Here is a 22,146-nt window from a genome sequence, read left to right as displayed (position 1 = left end):
TAGGAGAGAACCAAGATAACAGGAGCAATAGAGCACTGGAGGCTGAGATAGCTCTGAAAAAGTGCAGGTCCCACAGTGACAGTTCTCAAAGGAGTAAAGTAAACCTCACCTCTTTAAATGTTTATAGCTGACTGCATACCAGAGGTAGGAGTCCAGCAGTGCTCAGCTGTCAGGCATTTCCCCACCCCCACCTCACCCCATGCTTTTTCCCATTTCAAAGGTGATGGGGTTATTAGCAGTTCAGGCCTTAAGATTCACTCACTGCACTTTCAGGGTCAGCAGGGACATGTCCCATCAACTCCCCTCCCTGTGATCTCTAGCCAGATAATGCTTTCTCTTGGTATCTGCTTGCCATCTGTGCAACAGGGACAAGATCCAGACATGTCAAGGGAGCTCAGCCACTGTCCTCAGCATTAGGGCTCATCTGTTGATTCTCTTTCTGGGTTTAGATTACATGCACAGTGCCCACCGCCCTGTCACTGGGGGCCACCTGGGGAAAAAGGAGAGTAGTTATGTGGGCAGCATGGGCGCCAGCCCCAGGAAGTCGAGCCGCTGCACGCCCCCGCCTACCGACTCTGAGCTTGTCAGCTTCTGCTACCTCCACATGCGGGAACAAAGGAAGGAGCAGGAAAGCCGGACAGATGTCAACGAGAACCTAATCTTCTTTGAGGAGACCAGGCCCCGGACCAAGTCTGACCCCACGTCCAAAAGCTCTGGCCAAGGTTACGATGTGGTCCCTGATGACTTTGATGCAGCCAGCCTAGACCATGAGCCTTGTGCCAGCAGGGCCCGGTCCTACACCTTGGACAATTCCCTAGGGGCTGAAGCCCTGAATTTCTACTGTGACTCATGCAAAGCCAAATTCCAGGAGCAGCAGGGCCCTCGCAAAGGCGGGAGGCCTGGCTCCTCTCGTGACAATATGGTAGACTTGATGTCCCTCCCACCACCTGGGAGTGAGGAGGAAGAGGAAGAGGAAGATGAAACAACTTCTCTGTTGCCTGCCATTGCTGCCCCACCCCCTGGTTTCCGAGACAACAGCTCTGATGAGGATGACCCCAAGCGCCGAGCAGTCCAAAGCCAGGAGCAAGGACGCCACCTTCGTGGGCTCTTGTATGATGAGATTCCAGTGACGCTGATTGACAGTGTGCAGACCCGGACAGTTCGAGATCATGCCCAGGAGCTAGATGATGCTCTAGTGTCCACCCTGCAGGCTCTGGAAGCTCTGGCTGCTTCAGAAGATGGACCGCACCCCCCACCCCCACAGACTGCAGGTAATGGCCTGTTCCTTCTCCCTTTTTCCTCCTCTTCCTTCTTCCTCCTCTTCCTTCTTCCGGCCAGGAAGAGCCAACAGATAATGTTGCTTCTTCTCAAACAGACATTAAAGTCACTGTGGTGTGTCAGAGCAGTAGCAGTAGATGGCACAGAGGTCATCCAGTTAGTGTTTGCAGAGCAACAATGCTGTGACCAGGATGGGCTCCTCAGCTCTAGCCAGAGGTCTGGCCCTTACCATTCCATCTCTAGTCCATCTCTCTGGACATGTCTTACAGATAGAACCCAGGGATTAGAGCCATGACAGCTACAGAGCCAGGCTAGGAGGAAGGATGAGAGAAAAAAATCGTGAGATATACAGAAGCTAGGCAAATAATATCAGCATGCACATGACTGGAAGAAAAAAAACAGGACTAACTAACCACCTAGTGACCTAGGATTGGGGAAGCCAACATTGCTAAGGGCTAAGGTCTTTATCTTACCTGAGAACATGGCTCTAAGTCAGGGGCATCTCGGAGTCCTGGTTTCCTCATTCACAGACAGTGTGACCCGATGCAAGGCACTTTTTGTTTCAGAGCCTCTCTGTTATCTTAAATTGGTTTGAGAACAGTAGTCACATCATGTTGGGTTATTGTGAGGATTAAATGCGATCATTTAGTCAAAGCACTTAAACACTGTTTTGCACAACAGTAAGGACTCAGTAAGTGGGAGCTACTGCTATTAACTATTAGTGGATAGGAGAGTCATCAAACATGGCTGAAATAGTCACATGTATGTCCATTCTAGACAAACACATCAGACATGTACCCATAGTTAGAGGTAGCTGTGCACAGTAGTGCATACCTGAATCCTAGCAACTCAGGAAACAGAGACAGGAGAATCACAAATTCAAAGCTAGGCTCAGCAACTTAGTGAGGCCCTAAGCAACTTAGTGAGACCCTATTTCAAGATAAAAATTTAAAGGGGCTGGGAATGTAACTCATTGTAAAGTACCCCTGGAATCAATCCCCAGTGCAAGAGAGAGAGAGAGAGAGAGAGAGAGAGAGAGAGAGAGAGAGAGAGAGAGAGAGAGAGAGAGAGGTAAATGACATAGTAACAGAAAAGAAATAGGGAGCAATAAGGGATCTGAACAAGCACATGAGGCCAGGAAGATTGTGGACAGAGAGGGTGATGGGATGCTGCATCAGAGGAAGCCTGCCATTTCTGTATATGAGGGCCCCCTTGACGTAGGCAGCCCCTACATGTTTGTTATCACCTCCCCCCACCCTGGGGCCAGTATTTCTCTTTGCTTAGACTCTACAGCTCCAAGAGCTAGCTACTCCCAGGCCTGAGGCCCATGTGACTGCCAGAGAGGGGACATGCTCAGCTAAATGGCCTCAGCTGCAAAGACTGTGGGCAGCCTGGCCAGATGAGGAGGAATAGAGAGGGTTCTCTCATTGCCAGCCCTCTTCAGGACAATTAACAGAAATTTCCTAGCTGTTGAATCTAAAAATAATGTTGATTAGCATGGCTGTTTTTTGCATGTGATTTGCATGTTAATTTGCCACCAAACTGCCCAGATCTTCTCTTCGCCTCTTTTGTTACTTTTTTGGATTCCATCCTTTCATACCCCTTCTTACAACTTGCTCCTTTCTGTCCCCTCCCCACCTCTCCTCCCATCCTCAGCCCTGAATTCCTCTCAGGCCTTAGTTTTCCCCAGTTTTAAACACTGTTGGCTAACCTTGGCCTCCACCAACTCTATATCTGATTGGAAAAGAACTTGATATCAGTAAGTATAACAAATCCCATCCCTGTTCATTCAGGTCTGATTGTGCTGGCCACAATCACTCCCGAATCATCGCTGGACTCGGGCCATGAAACTAACTCTTCAGAGCTCACAGACATGTCTGAGATGATGTCGGCCATGAAGCAGCACCAGAATACCACCTACTTCCTGGCCCAACACCTCAACAAGGACAGCCTCCTTGCCCGCAAGGACCTGCCCTTCCGGATCCAGAGTTGTGCAGCCCAGGCCGTTCTCACGGCCCCTTACTCTCTTGGGCGCCCGGATCCCAACTCATCCCTCCAGCCAACTGTCACAGGCCAGAGTCCTGGCCCCCCAGGGGCTCGGAGAAAGCTGCCCCACTCAGAGACCCAAACACAGGGAGAGCGATCATACTCCCTGGCAGTGCACCCAGCGCTGTCTCCACAGCTTAGTGAGCAGAAGAATCTGAGCCTACTGCCCCCAGTTCCTGAGGACAAAGGGCCTGGCCACACTAAGGCAGGCCTAGAGATGTCACTGAGAGCAGCCACACCATCCATTAGTGAAGAACAGGTCTCGGAGATGAGAGAGAATCTGCCTAAGGAGGTCAGGTTGAGCCCCAAGCTTATCCTGGACCCAAAAGGCAGTGTGACTCCAGCCATCATCTCGGCTGCCCTACAACAGGTGGTTCACAGTAAGAGTCTAGCCACTCCTGGCGGGGCTTTGGTGAACCCCCCAAGCAGAGGGGAGAGACAGTTGGAGGCCAGTGGGGGAAGGCCAGAAGTCAGCATGGGCAGACCAGAAGTTAGCATGGTGAGCAGCAGCGCCAATAAGAATCTGAAGTTTAAAATGAGCTCCGGTGCTCCAGAGACCTCACGGAATTCCCAGCAGCAGCTGGGCACAGAGGTCTCCTCCAGCCCCAGAGCACCCCCAGGCAGCCGGGCTGACAGCCTACACCTCTCCCCACAAGAGGATAGGCTTCCTGTTCCAAGTTTCCCTCCCAAAAGCTATCATCTTTCACGAGCAAGTCGAGAGTCAGTGGGCAAGCAAGCTCCAGGGGAGGTGGCAGGCAAGGGTGGAGCAGAGGGTGCAAAGCCTCCGCCACACAAGCAGGGCACTGTCTCCAGCCAGGGAGAGAAGGGGCAACTGGAAAGTACTTCCAAGAGCAGCAAACTTGAGGAGACAAGCCTGGCCCCCCGAGCTGGGTACCCAATGGCTCTGCAGAGCCCCAGCTGCCAGCCTCGAAGCCACAGCCCTAGCTGCCAGCCCCGTGGTCACAGCCCCAGCAGCCAGTCACGAGGCCAGAGCCCTAGCTGCCAACCTCAAGGCCAGAGTCCATTAAGGCCACAGGCTAGCAGCCGGCAGGTGAGCACCATGCCCTCCAGGAAGCTTGAGACGACACTGGATGGAGCCCACTCATCCTCTGAAGGTCCCACAAAGCCCAAGTCATCCCGTGGTCCTTTCCGGCTACGCAATTTATTCTCTGCCACCTTCCCCACCCGCCAAAAGAAGGAGACTGACGAGCGACAGGCGCAGCTGCAGAAGGTAAAGCAGTATGAGCTGGAGTTCCTCGAGGAACTTCTAAAGCCACCAAGCCAGGGGGAGCTACCGGGCACTGAGTACCTGCAACCTCCCGCACCTGGCCGCTGCAGCTGCCAGCTACGCAGCAGCCCCGTGCAACAGGGGCCTGGCATGTCCCGCGAGCAAAGGCGTAGCTGTGACTGCAAGCGCATCTGCCGAGGGGGCCGACCACAGGCTGCCCAGACACCGGTGCCTGGCCTCCAGGGGAGGGAGAGGGACAGGGTCCCCCCTACCCAGAGACAGCCAGAGGCTGGCCCAGGCTTGAGCCTTGGTAGCCCCATCAATATCCGACGCATCCGTTCCACCAGCCTGGAATCTCGAGAGTGCCGATCGGACCCAGAAAGTGGTGTTTCGTGCCTGACCACGTGTGCCTCGGGGGGTGAGTGTCTGGGAGCTCCCAACTACAGGAAGCTGATGCGCCGTTACAGCATCAGTGAGCTGGACCAAGGTGACAGGGCTTCGCTGACCTCAGATGTCTACCCACACCCACCCCTGGGCATGCTGCCCAGGGAGGCCAAGGAGGTAGAGGCAGGCCTCCCCCTAGGCTTGGGTCCCAAAAGCAAGTCTGTGGAATCACCAACCCTGGGAGACCCCTCATATGTCCAGGTTACCCCTGAGACCAAAGGCCCCAGGCCAATGGCCGTGTTCTCACTGCCAGAGGAGGTGTACCGGAAGCCTGCCGATCTAGATGAGGACAGTGAGACTAGCAAGTGCTGCTCCATTCGCTATTGCTTCTACTACCGCAAGTGTGATATGGCAGATGATGCCAGTGATGGCAAGGATGAGCTCTCCTACTCCATCCCCATGAAGATTCTGCCTGGCATGAAGTTGGATGAGCAGGTGGTGCCTGTAGTAAGCAGGACCCTGCAGGTGCTGGATGCTGCCACCTGCAGCAGCAGCCCCGAGGCCTCCCGCACCCAGGAGATTGACCTTCGGGTGTCCACCTTCGAGGGGAGCCTGGCCAAGATCAATGCCCTGCGTGCCCATGCCTATGGCCTCCCTGATGGCTTCCTGGCTGCCCGGCTAGATACCAATGAACTGCTGACAGTCTTGAGGCAGTGTGTGGCCAGCCCCGAGGCTCGTGCCCCTAAGCCCTATGTCTCTCAGATCTCTGAGTACAAGCTGGAGCTAGCTCTCAAGTTCAAGGAGCTCCGGGCCTCCTGCCGCCGGGTGGCCAATGTGGACAAGAGCCCGACTCACATGTTGGCAGCCATCACAGGCAGTTTCCAGGTGCTGAGCAGCCTCATTGAGACCTTTGTGCGGCTGGTATTCATCGTGCGCTCCGAGGCCCAGCGCCAAGAGCTTCTGGCCAAGGTGGAAGAGGTGGTGAGGAATTACACCTTCCTGCTGCGTGCAGCTGAGGAGTCCACAGCCCGGAACCTTAACCAGCAGCAGCAGCAGCAGCAGCAGGCAGCTGCAGCAGCAGCAGCAGCTACAGGGGCAGCCACAGGGCCCCCACCAGGCTCCCCAACTTCAGCGACTGTTATGAGCACATTCACCCGCTCCTTAAAAACCATTATTAAGTAGGGCATCTGCCCAGGCCTGCCCCCGACCCCACCCACAGCCCCAGGTTTGAGCTTTGTGGTCCTTGCATCTTGTGGTGAGTGTGTGTGTGTGTGTGTGTGTGTGTGTGTGTGTGTGTGTGTGTATGTGTGCGTGTGTGTGCGCGCTGGGCCAATCAGGGTCCAAGAGCCCATCAGTCTCCAGGGAGTGAAAATTCCCTTGACTGGGGCTCTCTCTTAAGGGCTGCAGGCCTAGCTGCCGCCCTGGGTGTCTTCACCCCTTCCCTGGCCTCTTGGTGTCACTGTGAGGGCAGAGGCCCCTCGCCACTACGCTCACCACAGAGCTGTATTTTATCTCTTCTCTGGGGCTGAGAGGTGACATCAGGCTCACTTCCTGCTCCAAGTTGGGCAGCAGGGGAGCCAAGGTCTCAAGCTCCTCCTGGCATCTGCTCCCTTCCCGGGAACAGTGGTAGTAGCAGTAGGCCACAGCGCCAAGCTGAGGAGAGAGGCGCTCTGTCCAGATCTGCCCGCCCACCCTTGGGCTCCCGCTCACCAGGCAGGAGCCACCCCAAGGGCCTATGCCCAGGTGGGTTGTGTGCGGAAAACAGCCGTGCCTGGCTGTCAGTGGCCAGCCCAACAGGCTGGTAGCCTTGGGAGCCCTTGCCCCCAGGTCCAGCAGCTCCACACCAGCCATCTCCAAAGCACCCTGCCCCTTGCTGATGGGCAGGGCAGCTCAGTCCACTAGGGAGCAAGCCTCTGGGATCACCCCACTCGTTGGGTAAGGTACCTGGTGAAAACGTCTGCCCTGGGGAGACCCAGCGCAGGCCTGGGAGTCCACACGGTGCAGCCCAGTCCCATGCAGGGGCTGTTGCCAAAGGTGTGTGGCTCCTCTTTCGACATCTCTACCAGACAGACTGTCCTTAGGAGTTGACTTAGCTATGGTTGGGGTGGGGGGTGGGGGGAGGGGGGAAGGGGATGGGGTGGGGGGGGCGTCGATGACTATATCTTAAATTTCTGGAAGCTAGCGTGATATGTTAATCCTGAGTATATGCTTTTGGCTGTGTATTGACCCTGTGGATTTGTCTCTCTAAGAAAAGAAGCTGAGCGCCTTACCCGGTGCAGCCCTGCACCTCTCTCTCCCTCTCCAGAGCCATCTGGAAGGGAATTCACACTGTTTAGCATCCTCCTCGACACATCTCCTATTGCCGCTGCCACCACCGCTGCTGCCGCCACCTCCACTGCCGCCACCACCACCACCACCACCTCCGCCGCTGCCGCTGCCATCACCGCCACCACCAGTGCTTCCCCCGACCCCCACCCCCTGCAACCTTCCTAGGAGTGAAGACACGGAGTCCCTACCAATCCTCTCATTGTAGGGAACAAGGAAAGCCAATGTTTCTTCTGTATAGATTGATTCTCATCCACCTCTCCATCCCTCCCTGTTCCTGCGCCCTCAGGCTCTGTGTCTGCCTCTCTTTCATCACTGTGCGAGAGGCCCATGTGAAATCTCTCGTTCTTCTGTGAGTTTTATAAAGATGTACACTGTGCTGAACCCCTGCCCATCCTTGGTAACCCCTAGCGCAATAACCCCCCTGAGTGGTTAGTTCTTCCTCCCTGCAAGGAGGGGGGATGCTCCTTCTGAAGAAGCCAGCCCCCCTCCTTGCCCCTGCTCCCACAGGACCAAGTTGTTTAATGGGCCAGAGATGCAGCCAGTGGGGAACCCTGTCCCCCACGACCACTGCCAGCCAGAGCGCTCGCGTGGTCTTCCTCTTCTCCCAACTTCTTGATCCTATACCTTCACCACTCAGGCCCTGCCTGTGTCATTCCACTGCCATCATTCACCTCTCCCTCAGCCTCATAGGGAGGGAACATTTTCTAATGTCTGTATATAGTATATATACTACATAAATATATAAATTATATATATATATACACTAATTTATGTCTTGTTTTTCAGACAAGAATGATTAAATATATTCATCTTATTATCCCAATAAGTCTTTGCAGTGCCTCTGTGTGGGTGTCCTTGTGTCCTTGAATTATTATTCAGTGGCAGCCCTGTGAATGCTCCACCTGTGTCTCTACTCCCAGGTACCGGGGCCCCAGTGGGTAATGAGAGCTAAGGATCCTCCTCCTCCCATGTCCTTACCAACATGCAAGGGATCCTCTGTGATTCTTTTAGAAGCTAAAGCCACTTGTCACAAGTATTGGATGTTGTCTACCCTTTTCTCTCAACCAACCATCGTGGCTGTGAATTTGGAGCTGAAAAGTTAGGGGCAGACAAAAACATTGCTCCATGCCTAGTGTGCCAGATGATCTGGGAGTTAGGACACAGGTTTTTTGGCTAGCATTTGGGTTGGGATTGGGAAATTAAAGGGACTGGCCCCCTGAAGTTGAAGCCAGCAAATCCCCTCCAATAGCCTCTGATTTAGATAGGATAGAAACATCAGGACCCTAAGCAGGGCCAACCTCTTTGGCTTTTCTGAATTACTTAATGATGAGAAATTATTTTGTTTCTCCTGTTCTCTTCACTGTTTCTGGGAATCACAGGTCCCCACTAGTCTATAATGTGCCTTTGTGCAAATTAGAAAAAAAAAAAAGGTTCTCCCTGCTCCTTTCACCCATGATGAACTGGAAAAGAAAAGAAAATCTCTAGCCATGGCACACACCTGTAATTCCAGGGACTCTGGAGACTGAGGCAGGAGGATGGCAAGTTTGAGGCCAGCCTCAGCAACTTAGCTAGGCCCGGTCTCAAAATAAAAAATAAAATAAAATAAAAAGGACTGGGGGTGTAACTCTGTGATAGAATATCCCTGGTTTCAATCTCCAATTCCAAAAAAAGAAAAAAGGAAAGAATGGAAAAAGTAAAGAAAGAAAGGCCTTTAAGGTAATGATAGCCCTGAAGGCACATGGCTTGGCAGTTTCAGCTCTGACTAGCCCCACTTGCCTCATTGGCTAGGTACACAAACCACACAATCATGTACAGTGGCCATGATGAGTCATTTCCTCCCAAAGATTGACTTCTTTTTATGTCTGAAAAGGTACTGGTTAAGCCATGTAAGGTGGTGTATGCCTGTAGTTCCAGCGGCTGAGAAGGTTGAAGCAGGAGGATCATGAGTTCAAAGCCAGCCTCAGAAGCTTACCAAGACACTGAGCAACTCCATGAGACCTTATCTTGAAGTAAAATATATAACAAAAGGACTGGGGATGTGGCTCAGTGGTTAAGTGCCCCTGGGTTCAATCCTGGATACCAAAAAAACAACAACAACAAAAAAAAAAACGGCCTAGCTAAAGAGGTTTGGAAGCAAAGTATTGAGGAAAGAGGAGCCAGAGGCAGCCCCAGCAGCCTGGGCTGCTCTGTGGGTTCCCCAATGCCAAAGTGATGTGCATTCAGCACATTAGAAGGAACCACAGGTGACTGTCTAGGACTATGGGCAGTGCTCTTCTTATGATGGCCTGCCGGGAATACTGTCCCACAACACCAGGGTTGGGGTTCAGTGGAAGTCAATGCCAGTATAAAGTGAATCCTATTGACTAACACTTAAAATGGCCTAAGAACAGTCTAAAAACTTGAGCCCCTATGGCCTTGCACTAACTACACTGATAGCCCCTTGAGATTAAAAGGTTGTTTTGTTGTTGTTGTTGTTGTTGTTGTTGTTTTGTTTTTTGTTTTTTGGGTTTTTTTTTTGGTACTATGGATTGAACCCAGGGATGCTTTGCTACTGAGCTACTGTTTTAGTCAACTTCTTTGCTGCTGTGACTAAACGATCTGACCAGAAAAATTATAAAGGAGGAAAAGTTTATTTGAGGGTTCACGGTTTCAGAGGTCTCAGTCCATAGAAGGCAGGCTTCATTCCTCAAGACTCGAGGTGAAGCTGAACATCATGGTGGAAGAGTGTGGCAGAGGGAAGCAGTTCACATGGTGATCAGAAAGTAGAGAGACTCCACTTGCCAGATACAAATATATAGCTCAAAGCCACGCTCCATTTCCCACCTCCTCCAGCCACACCCCACCACTTCAGTTACCTACCACTCAGTTAATCCCTGTCAGGGGATTAAATCACTAATTGGGTTGAGACTCTTACAACCCAATCGTTTCTCCTCTGAACCTTCTTACATTGTATCACACATGAACTTTTGGGGGACAATTCACATCCAAACCATAACAGCTACATTACCAGCTCTTATTATTCTTTTTTTCTTTTTATTTTGAGACAGGGTCTAACTGAGTTGCTGAGGGTCTCTCTAAATTGCTGAGGCTGGCCTCACACTTGCAATTCTTCTACTTCAGCCTCCCGAGTCACTGGGATTACAGACATGTGGTGTGCCACTGCACCCAGCTTGAAAGCATTTTTATAGCCAGGTACAATGGCACATGCCTGTAATCCCCATGACTCGGGAGGTTGTGGTAGGAGAATTATAAGTTTGAGGCCAGCCTTAGCAACTTAGCAAGATCCTGTCTCAATTAAAAAAAATTAAAAGGACTAGGGATGTAACTCAGTGGTCAAATGCCTCTGAGTTCAATCCAAATTACAGAAAAAGAGAATTTTTATTTGATTCTATATTCTGGGTACCTACCTATATAGTACTGGGCACATAGTAGGTCTTCAAACAAATGTGTGTTGAGTGAATGAGTGTTGAATGAGTGTTGAATGCCTCATAAGAGAACCCTCTCAGGCCCCAATACCATGTGAAAAGGTCCCTTTGCTCTGGGAATGGTTAATCTAGAGCAGTGTAGTTGACTGTTGCTGAGCAGCCTAGCATTCTTCTATTGAAGGAAGACTCAGGGCCATTGTCCAGTGTTCCACCAACTACTTCCCAAGTCACCCTGAGGTGACTGTTGGTCTCCCTTTCTGTGGATCCAGAGCCACTCTCTTAAATAGCTAGGAGCACTGGGCGGGGGACTATATTCCCACCAGCATCTTCTTCACCATCTTCAGTCTGAGCCAAAGCCTGGAGCTAATGCTCTCCAGCTGCCCCATGCCAGCCCCCTGGAGGCTGAGCCTGCCTTTCTGACTTCAGCCAATTAAAGGAAAACGGGTTTTGACTGTTGGTATGGGTCCAAAATGCCAGTGGTGCTGGTATAGTCATATTTTTAAAGCTGTTATCAAGGCACTGTGGATAATAGGCAATTTCATCAACAATGAATTGAAAGGACCTGCTTCAGCCAGAATTTTTACTGACAAAGGGACAGGGACAGATCAATTGCTGACACTGGGAAGGGGCATAAATGTAGGTCTTAGAATCAAATTCCTCCAAGCAGCCAATTGGATGGGAGAAAATCACATCCTATTCCTCATTCTGCAGCCTGCAAGCCAGACTGTGGGTGTGTATCTAGAGCAAAGAGGAGGTCCTCCTCCATGGAGTGGGAGGAAGTGACCTTTGAGGATTCAGTCTTGGGCCCTGGAGAAATGTCTTGGACTCCAGGCAGGACCTGCTACAAACCACCATTAGAAGGAAATAATGAAGGTCTGCTTTCTCACAAGATACAGGACAGCTTGTTTCTGGTGACTGCCTCTCACACATGCCCACACACCTACACACTAGGTCCTTGGGTGGCATCCATGTCCCAGCATCACAGGGACATATTCCAGTGCTGGTGCTGATGTTTTCAGCTGCAGGTGATGGACCTACCACTTAGGAATGAGCTCAGTTGGAGCTTCCTTGCTCTCCCGTCTGGGAAGGCCTTCCCTCAGGGTAATCATTCCTCATTCTTATTTTCTAGCCTTTGTCTGAAAGGAACATGTGTCTGTACTATGTTGGGATCCTCTGTAACACAGAAAAATTGATCTCTGCCCTTAAGTAGGCAAAACCAACTGTGTATGAACACTTGCCATATGCCAGGCACTCTGCTAAGTACTTTACACACAGAAGCTCATTTAATCTTCACAAAAATCCTTTCAGAGAAGCACTGTTATTATGCCCATTTCTCAGAGAAGTAAACTGAAGCCCAAAGAGGTTAAGTCACTAGCCCAAGGTCACACAACATTAAGTGATAAACCAGTCAGTTGGCAAATCCAGCCATACTTCCAACTGCTACCCTCCAGTACTCAGCCTAGCCCCACCTTTAAAGCACTTCCCTGGAAACAGGCAGAGATACAACCACATTGATCAGAAGATGGATTGGAATTGTTGCTCAGGGTCCAGGCAGCCTGTAGGTAACAAGTGGTAGGTAATGTTGGAGTATGAAATGTACAATACAGGGAAACTCACCTCCCCCAACTTCTCTTTACTATTCTACCCATATACTGTATGTCTCTTGTGGAGCCAGAAATGACACAGTTTATGTGGATGGAAATTTGTGGATAGAGCAGTGATGCTTCCAAAAGCCACCCTCAAAACAGACACGTGATCCCAGTGGCTCGGGAGGCTGAGGCAGGAAGATCTTGAGCTCAAAGCCAGCCTCAGCAACTATGAGGCACTAAGCAACTCAGTGAGACCCTGTCACTAAATAAAATACAAAATAGGGTTGGGGATGTGGCTCAGTGGTTGAGTACCCCTGGGTTCAATCCCTATTAACCCCCTCAAAAAGATACACATGTGAGTTCTCACGTAGGCCCTTACACTCTCCTATCTACCCATTTTTATGGGACCCCCATGTGCTCCTCAACCAGCGTCTGATTCTCTCAGGGTATGTGGAAATTTGCTGGCAGACAATAAAAGTCACAGTTACAGTGTGGTCCATACTCCTGACACATGAGTTTTTCTCAAAGATTTTGAAGGAAAATAGCATTTGAATGACATGTTAAATATTTTTATGTAAAAATATCATGGTGAGGAATGCAAGAGTTGCATGCCTTTTAAAGAATATGTGTAATTTCAAAGACACTTGAGACTGTCTGGTGCTTCTAGCTACATTCCCATGCCCACCCACATGGCTTCCAGTTCACTCTCCTCTACTATGAAATACGCTTTCATGAAAACATTGGACACACTTAAGGTCTATCAGCTCTAGCTAGTGGCATAAGCCCTAAGGGAAGGACATCTAAGACTGGTCTGTTTCCATGAATCTGGGCACAGGTAAGTGTGAGGCACTTCTTCAGGGATAAGGGACCTGGAAGGAATGAAGACCAGGAGAAAGAGACCAGGAGAAGTGCCACAGAAGGAGACCAAGAGAAGAGACAGTGTTAGCCTGGTGCGGTGGTACACATCTATAATCCCAGGAGCTCAGGAGGCTGAGGGAGGATGATTGCGAGTTCAAAACCAGTCTCAGCAACTTAGTGAGGCCCTAAGCAACTCAGCTACTCAGGAAGACCCTGTCTCTAAAATTAAAAAAAAATGCTGGGGGCATGACTTAGTGGTTAAACACCCCAGGGTTCAATTCCTGAAAAACAAACCAAACCAAACCAAACAAACATACAAACAAAAAGACTCCCTCTCCTCCTCCATCCCCACCCCATATTGCCTATTACATGCTTAAATAGAGGGTCAGCCTTGAACACAGACTCACAGGGAACCAGGCTCCCTGCAAGTTGGAGGTTTCTGCACATACAATGAGCAAGCAGAGCAGGAAGGTTCTGTGGACTAAACTGAGCCATTCATTTCAGAATTGGAGCTTGGTTCTATTTTGAAATCAGCCAACGACTGGCTATATGATGGTACAAGTCATTTATTCTATTTGGGCCTCTTCCCTAAAATGAAAGAAGACTGAGCCTTCAGCCTCCCCCTGCAGCTGTGAGGACTAATAAGGTGATGCTGAAAAGCAGCTATAAAAACTCCTGACTCCTAGCTATACAAGCTTAACAAGTGCAAATCCAGCCATTTCATTTGCAGTCGGTCCACAGAAACTAATTAAGCTTATATCAAGGTCCTAGAACTGGCAACTTGGCCCAAGTAGGTTTGGGGGTCTATTTCTTCCAAATAGTTATTCAAGGCAAAACCATCTTCTGTCAGTTCCCTTCAAAAGCAACATGCAAGGGGGCTGGGATTGTGGCTCAGCGGTAAAGCACTAGCCTAGTACGGGCGGGACTTGGGTTCGATCCTCAGCACCACATAAAAATAAAGGCATTGTCCATCTACACCTAAAAAAATAAATATTAAAAAAAAGAAATAGAGGGTCCTTCCTCTCTACCTATCTATGAGTAAGTTTTAAAGAAATGGAGTATTAACAAAAGCAACATGCAAGATCTTGCCCCGCCCCTCATTTTAAAATCACAAAGCTCCTGGCTAGCTCTGCGGAGAATCCCTATTCTAAGTGAAAAGCCAGGCAGAACGGAGGCTCTTCTTGGCCTTTGGCCATTACCTGGCTTGTGGCTTGTTTCTCTGACATCCTCCTCCTGCCCTTTCTTTTTTTCCCCCACATACTGGGGATTAAACTCAAGGGCGCTCTACCACTAGACACACATCCCTAGCCCTTTTTTATTTTTGATTTTGAGACAAATTCTCACTAGGTTGCCCAGGCTGGCCTCAAACCTGCAATCCTCCTGCCTCAGCCTGGAGTAGTAATTAAGTAATTAAGCTTGCACCACCATGCCTGGCCCTCCTGCCCTTTAGTCATCCTTATCCTCCTTGCTAGAAGTAGCAAGTAGCTATCAGTAAAGGAGATTTGGATTTCTAATTATTCTTCAACATTTAGACTTACCTTGCTGGAAAAAGTGGGGGTGGGAGCCTTGGCTACCATACACAAGGCCCCAGGTTTGATCCCTTGCACTGAAAAAAAAAAAAAGAAAGAAGGAAGGAAGGAAGGAAGGAAAGGTGGGTGGGTGGGTATTGTCTATTCTTTCTTTTCTTTTTTTTTTTTCTGGGGATTGAGCCCAGGGGCAGTTTACCAATGACCTACACCCCCAGCCCTTTGTATTTTTTATTTTGAGACAGATTCTTACTAAGTTGTTCCAGGCCTAGATATGTTGTTGAAACCACCCTCAAATTTGTAATCCTCCTGCCTCAGACTCCCAAGATGCTGGGATTACAGGCAGGTGTTATCATACCCAAATGTTTATCTTTTAAAAGAACAGTCACTTTTATTTTTATTTATTTATTTATCTATCTATCTATCTATTTATTTATTTATTTTTGGCTGGGCCTGGCTTCAAACTAATGTCCTCCTCTACTTTCTCTCCAAAAGCAAAAAACTGGCATTAAGGACATATGTTAGGTTTTGAGTCATGTGATTAACTGAATAAAGTACTTTGTGCTGAGCCTAAGGGTTTCCTACAAAGTCACGTACACTGTACTCACACTGAATGCAAGATGTGATGAATATGATCTTTTAATTGATATGCATGCTGTATGATCCTGGTAATGTGGCTGTCAGAAATTCCTTCTCTCAATTATAGGATATGACAGCGAGGAATACCCAAGCCACTGAGGTAACATCTGTTATCTTTGCCTTCTCTAGAACCCTAATCACTCAGTCCTACACCTGCTCCCTTATAAATCAAGGGCCTCAGCCAAATGCAATAGCACACACCTGTAATCCCAGTGACCCAGGAGGCTGAGGCAGGAAGATCACAAATTCAAAGCCAGCCTGAGCAATTTAGTGAGACCCTAAGCAATATAGAGAGACCCTGCCTCAAAATAAATAAAAAGGGATGGGGGCTTTAGCTGTAGCTGAGTGGCAGAACACTTGTCTAGCATGTGTGAGGCTGTGGGTTTAGTCCTTAGCATTGCATAAAAATAAATAAAGAAAATAAAGGCATGATGTCCATCTACAACTACAAAATTTTTTTAATTAAAAAAAGAGCTAAGGATGTGGTTCAGTGGTTAAGCATCCCTGGGTTCAATCCCCAGTACCTCGATAAATAAATAAACAAGAAAACAAGGGTCTCATCTGTCTCTCTCTACTTCATATAAATCTGCAGTATGGACAAGCTGTTTGCAATTCCTGCTTCCTAGTATGACTCATAGGCCAAAAAAAGTGCTATATGGCCTTGGACACACAGAATGCAGGAATTTGTAGGAAAGCAAGAGGGTACTGATAAACATTCCTGCCCCTTCCCTAATCTGGCACAGTGGGAATGTACCATGCCTCCAGGGACCTGAATAATGGATAGATTTTTTTTCCCCTGTGGAACAATTGGAGACATTTTAATTTGATTTGTGGTTCCTGCAACTTTGAGCCCATTCTCACTTGGCTCTACAAGAAAGAGCCCAATACCACAAGCCAGAAGATATTGGTTCTTCTTGAAGCTCTTCTAAGAACTAGCAGTGAGACCTTGGGCATTTACTCCCCCTCTCTGGTTATCAGTTTCTTGCTATATAAAATGAATCAGTTGAACTAGAGGGTCTATTAGCTTTAAAGGAGCCCTTTTTCTCTCTATTCTTTCACTTGAGCATTTTTAAATGAAGGCAAATTCTTCTAGCATCACCCAAACGGTAATTAAACTGGAAGAATTCCCCAGTTCATAAAAGTTAAGCATCAGAACAACCACAAAGCCCACTTGGGCCTTCAGCTTTCATCTAATTACCATGGGGGTGGGGGCTGAAGCCTCCCATCTTTTAATTCCTGAGTTGATTCTAACTTCCAGTGATAATGATCTTGCACAATGACACCAACATGCATAAGAAACAAACTCACAAGAGCCATAGAAGATTGAAATACACCTAAAGGTTTCACCAAATTCTATCTAAGGTGAAACAAACTTTGCTTTATGCGATAAATATTCCAGAACAGAAATCATTTTAAAATAGAGATATGTAAATCATGGTGCTTTGTTAATAAAACCATGATTAACATATATAATAATTTGCTCTTTTTGTTTAACTGAACTGGGGATGTAGCTCAGTGTTAGAGCACTTATGTAGCATAGGAGGCCCTGAGTTCCAGCCCCAGCCCTATTTGCTTTTTTTGGGGGGGTGGGGGTACTAGAGATTGAACCCAGGAGCACTTAACCACTGAGCCACATCCTTAGCCCTTTTTATTTTTGATTTTGAGACAGAGTCTCACTAAGTTGCTTAGGGCCTCAATAAATTGCTGAGCTTGACTTTGAACTTGTGATCCTCCTGCTTCAGCCCCCAGAGCCTCTGAGATTACCAGCATGCCTGGACTCCTTTGCTCTTCCAAAGGACTCCATATTGAATCCTTTGGAAAAATCATTAATAGCTGGGCACAACAGCACACTCTTATAATCCCAGCCACTCAGAAGGATAAAGCTGAAGGAGTGCAAGTTTGAGGCTAGTCTGGGCAACTTAATGAGACCCTGTCTCAAAATAAATTTTAGAAAGGGCTGAGGGGGCTGGAAGTGGTGGCACATGCCTATAATCCTAGTGACTCAGGAGACTGAGGCAGGAAGATTGCAAGTTCAAGACCAGCCTCAGCAATTTAGCGAGAGAGACCCTAAGCAATTTAACAAGGCCCTGTCTCAAAATAAAAAAGGAAAAAGGCTGGGGATGTAAATCAGTGGTTAAGTGCCTTTGGGTTCCATCCCTGGTACAAAAAAAAAAAAAGAAAAAAAATTAAAGAAGGTCTGAGGATGTAGTTATTGTAGCTCAGAGCTCAGTGGTAGTAAACTTGCCTAGTATGTGTGAGGCCCTGGGTTCAATCTCTCAAACTGCAAAAGAGAGGCGGGGGGTGGGGGGGTGGGGGTGGTGTGGGGGTGTGGGAGAGGCCCATCTTTCATTACTTAGGCATTGAGTTGGCTGAGAATGCCAAGGTGGGGATATGAACAATGGGCAGGCTCCACTGGCTATCCTCAAAAGGGGAAAAGTAAAGTGGGGCATTATGGCACAAGCCTGTAACCTCAGTAACTCGGGAGGCTAAGGCAGGAAGATCACAAATTCGAGCCCAGCCTCAGCAACTTAGTGAGGCCCTAAGCAACTTAGTGAGACCCTGTCTCAAAAAATAAAAAGGGCTGAGGATGTCTCTCAGAATTAGAGCACCCCTGGGTTCAATCCCCAATCCCCAATACCAAAAAATAAAATAAAAGAGGGAAAACTCAGAAGAGACATAAGCAGATTTAAAAGAGAAAACATCTTGAAAGGAATGCCAATAACTAGAAGGAGCAGGAAAGATTACGGGAAGATGACTAGGAAGCCCAGCAAGGCTGAGCTAATGCTAGAAGCAGCCCAGCATAATTGGATGGAAGTGAAAGGCCCAGAAAGGGAGGACTTTGTGGCAACTACCTCCTTTTATTCCTGTAAAGATGGGGGAGGGGGTTCTTTCCCTCAGTTTATATTAAAGTTAGTCATTCACAAGTCTGTTTGGAAAACATCTTGGGGACAAGGGCCCTGTCTTATTCATGTCTATAATCCAGAGGCTGAGCACTATACTTTGTGCAAGCTACCAGAGAGATGCCTGCAGAAGAAATAACTAATTGAACAAAAGGGTGTAATTAGACTCTCCTGTAATGTCTGGGATCTTAGAGGAAGGCTAAACCAGACAGGCAGAAACACCCCATGGGGAAGGGGGAGGGAGAAAGACTTTTCAATGAGAAGTGTGTTTACAAAATTCTCTCAGTAGCCCTGGGCTTTGGAGTTTGTTAGAAATGTGGGCAAGAGGGCATCCCTCTACATTTTCTAGAACAAAATGATGTTCTCTTCCCCTTCCCTTTCCCTCCAAGTCAAGGATCAGATCACCCCTCATCAGAGCTCTAACTCTTACCTTCAGCACCTTCAAACTGACATTCAAACTCCTCCACAATATGGTTTTACATTGATCAGAGTCAACCAGAGAAACCAAACCAATAGGAGATGTATATGAAGGGATTTATTTTTTGGTACCAGAGATTGAACTCAGGGGCACTCTGCCACTTGAGCCACATCCCCAGCCCTAGTTTGTATTTTATTCAGAGACAGAGTCTCACTGAGATGCTTAGGGCCTTGCTTTTGCTGAGGCTGACTTTTAATTCATGACCCTCCTGCCTCAGCCTCTCCAGCTGCTGGGATTTCAGGTGTGCCCAACTGAAGGGATTTATTTTAAGGAATTGGCTTACACCATTTCAGAGGCTGTCTAAGCTAGTCTGAAATCCATGGCTCAGGCCATCAGGAAGGACAACAGCTGAAGGAATTTCTTTTTCTTCAGGAAAATCTCAGGCTCCTAAAGCCTTTCAACAGATTGAATCAGGCACCCTATCCAGATTAACTAGGGAAATCTCTTTTAGGGGCAGGGGTTTTAGCTTAGTGATAGAGTATTTGCCTAGCACATGTAAGACACTGAGCTCAATCCTTAGCACCACATTAAAAAAAATAAAGAATTAAAATAAAGGTATTGAGACCATCTACAACTAAAATCATTAAAACAAAACTCTCTTTTTACCTAAAAATCAACCCAATAAACTGGTGGAGAGTACACACCCGTAATCCCAGTTATTTGGGAGGCTGAGGCGGGAGGATTGCAAGTTCAAGGTCAGCCTCAGCAATTTATCAAGGCCCTCAGCAACTTAATGAGATCGTGTCTCAAAAAAAAATTAAAAATATGCTGGATAAGTAGCTCAGTGGTAAAGCCCTACCTGCCTGGGTTCAATCCCTAGTACCAAAAAACAAACAAAAACCCAAACAATAATGAACGTTAATCACATCTACAAAGTATCTCTACTGCAATACCTAGATCTGTGTTTGATTCAGTTACAGGAACAACAGCCTAAGCCAAGCTGATTCCTAAAAACTGATCCTTGTCAACTTATAGTTTTTGTTTGTTTGATTGTTTTAAGTACTGGATATTGAACCCAGGGCCTTGCACAGGCTAGACAAGCATTTCACCACTGAGCTACATCTGCAGCCCTTTAAAAAGATTGTTTTATTTTGGGCTGGGGTTGTAGCTCAATGGTAGAGTGCTTGCCTAACCCATGTGAGGCACTAGGTTTGTATAAGGTCCTTGCTTAGCATCTGGATGGCTATCTTAAATGACAGCCACCATTTTAAGGAAAAAGTTTCGCTTTCCGCCCAAGGGTGTTTCTGAGAAAGGCTCACCACTCCCTCATACCAACCCAACCCTTAACCCAATGGACCAAATGGCTTTGATTCCTGAGCCTCTCCCATAAAAGTCCCAGAACTCAAGCCTGTTTTGCCTCTCTCCTACAGAGAGATGGCCTTTATTTGTCAGCTCTGACAAATAAACTCTCTTGTATGTCTCTACCTGGTCTCTGCTTTCATTTCTCACTTATCTGTCTCTCCTTCCTCATTTTCCCTTTAGTTTGATCCTCAGCACCACATACAAATAAATAGTTTTATTCAGTTATTTTGTTTTTAGAGTCTTACTAAATTACCCAGTTTGGCCTCAAACTTGCAATGCTTCTGCCTCAGCCTCCAAAGTAGTTGGGATTATAGTTGTGTGCTAGTTACCCTTCTCACTTGATCTGTCAACACACCCCCCTTCACCTCATCTCACCCCACACTTGCATTCACCTGCTCTGGCCTTTGTTAAAGCTCTTCTCTCTGCTCTGTTTCAGGTTGTGATCCTTGTCTTATGGAGCCTCTTTCCTGAAAGACCATTTCCAGATCCTCCCTATTTGACTGCATTTCTCATGCCCCTATATCAACCTTAGTTCTGTATCTCCTGCCTGCTAGAAAGGATTGTGGATTGTTCATTCTCTGTATGACCACTCTCAAGAGGCCCTGATATAAAGGAGCTTAGCTCTTGTCTTCTGAATTATATTAAACTCATAGAACCCACCACAATATACATATAACTCAGTCATACTTTCTTTTCCTTTTATATTTTATTTTATTTTATTTTATTTGCAGTACTGGGGAATGGACCCTGGGGCACTCTGCCACTGAGCTTCAATCTCCAGCCTTTTTATTTTGAGATTGGATCTCCCTAAATTCCCCGGGCTGGCTTTGAATTTGCAAGAGCCTCCTGCCTCAGTCTTCTGAGTCCCTGGGTTTAGAGGTTTGTGCCATCACGCCTAGCCCTGGACCTGCATAATATTTTGTGCCTTGTGAAAGACTTCTAGCTGCCTCTACAAAATCCACTCACCTTCCTGGGAACAGGGCCATCCAATAAAACATTTCCTAATCTTTCTTTCAGTCATGTGAATAAGCTCTTGTCAAAGGGATGTGAGAGAAAGTGAGACAAATATCATCTCACTTGCTTAAAAGGGAAATCCCTTGCACTAACCTTTTCACTTTCCTTCTTCCCATGATCTGGAAAGTGGATGTGCCTATGACCTAGCATGCAACAGAATTGTCCCATTGGCCTAGCTGAGCAGCCTGTTATGCAAGAGAGAAATAATATGTCTTACTTGATCAGCTGAATTTTAGTGGCTCATTGCTACAGCAACTCACCTACCCTTTATCCAAATGCAGGTTTTTTGATGGTGCTATGTTAAATTGTACTGCACCTTAAAATTATTCATATAAATGTATCATCTCTTCTACTAGGAAACCAACTCCTAATTGGTCCCTCTGGTTCCTATCTTGCCTCCTGCATTTATTCTTAGAAGCTGGGACGAACCTTTTAAAAGGGAGATCAGGTCATGTCATTCCTTGCTGAAAACCCTTACTCAGTAAAAGCAAAGTTCCTACAATAGCCTACAAGGTCCTACATGACCCACCTCTTCTTCCCAATCACTCTTATCTCACTGACCTTACTATCCTCTCTCTCTCTCTCTCTCTCTCTCTCTCTCTCTCTCTCTCTCTCATACTGGGGATTGAACCCAGGGGTGCTTAACCACTGAGCCACATAGCCAGCACTTTTTTTTTTTGAGACAGGGTCTCACTAAGATTTTTTGAGCCTTACTAAATGGCTAAGGCTGGCTTTGAAGCTGCCACCCTCCTGCGTCACTGGGATTACAGGTATGAACCACCACGCCTGGCTGATATTTTCTTTATTTCCATGATTATTGCTTTTGTGTGTGTGTGTGCTATTGGAGATTGAACCCAGGGGTTCTCTACCACTGAGCTGAATATCCAGCCCTTCTTATTTATTTTTATTTTTATTTTGAGATAGGATCTCACTAAGGTATCTAGGCTGGTCTGAAACTTTAAAAAAAAAATGTACTTGGTACTGTGGATTGAACCCAGAGGTACTTTACTGCTGAGCTATATCCCAAGACCTTTTTTTTTTTTAATTGAAACTGATCTCAATAAGTTGCCTAGGGCCTTGCTAAATTGCTGAGGCTGGCTTTGAACTTGTGATCCTCCTGCCTCAGCCTCTTGAGGTGCTGGGATTATAGC

The 22,146-nt window shown here is 47.6% G+C and overlaps 1 protein-coding gene across 4 annotated transcripts in view; it reads left to right on the top strand.

Moving 5' to 3' along the window:
* Nucleotides 1–7,036, top strand: part of Frmpd3 (FERM and PDZ domain containing 3) — a 139,071-nt gene extending 132,035 nt beyond the window's left edge. For all 4 annotated transcript variants that reach the window (XM_078034421.1, XM_078034419.1, XM_078034418.1 and 1 more), the window contains 2 exons: nucleotides 450–1,271; nucleotides 3,072–7,036. In XM_078034421.1, the coding sequence (XP_077890547.1) occupies nucleotides 450–1,271; nucleotides 3,072–6,118 (3,869 nt within the window). In that variant the 3' untranslated portion in view covers nucleotides 6,119–7,036. The remainder of the gene's footprint in view (nucleotides 1–449; nucleotides 1,272–3,071) is intronic.
* Nucleotides 7,037–22,146: the final 15,110 nt, after the last annotated feature.

The sequence above is a fragment of the Ictidomys tridecemlineatus genome, chromosome X (genome assembly GCF_052094955.1).
Source record: "Ictidomys tridecemlineatus isolate mIctTri1 chromosome X, mIctTri1.hap1, whole genome shotgun sequence".
Taxonomy (NCBI): domain Eukaryota; kingdom Metazoa; phylum Chordata; class Mammalia; order Rodentia; family Sciuridae; genus Ictidomys; species Ictidomys tridecemlineatus.
The sequence above is the reverse complement of the archived record's forward strand: the minus strand, read 5'-3'. Positions and strand labels throughout refer to the sequence as shown.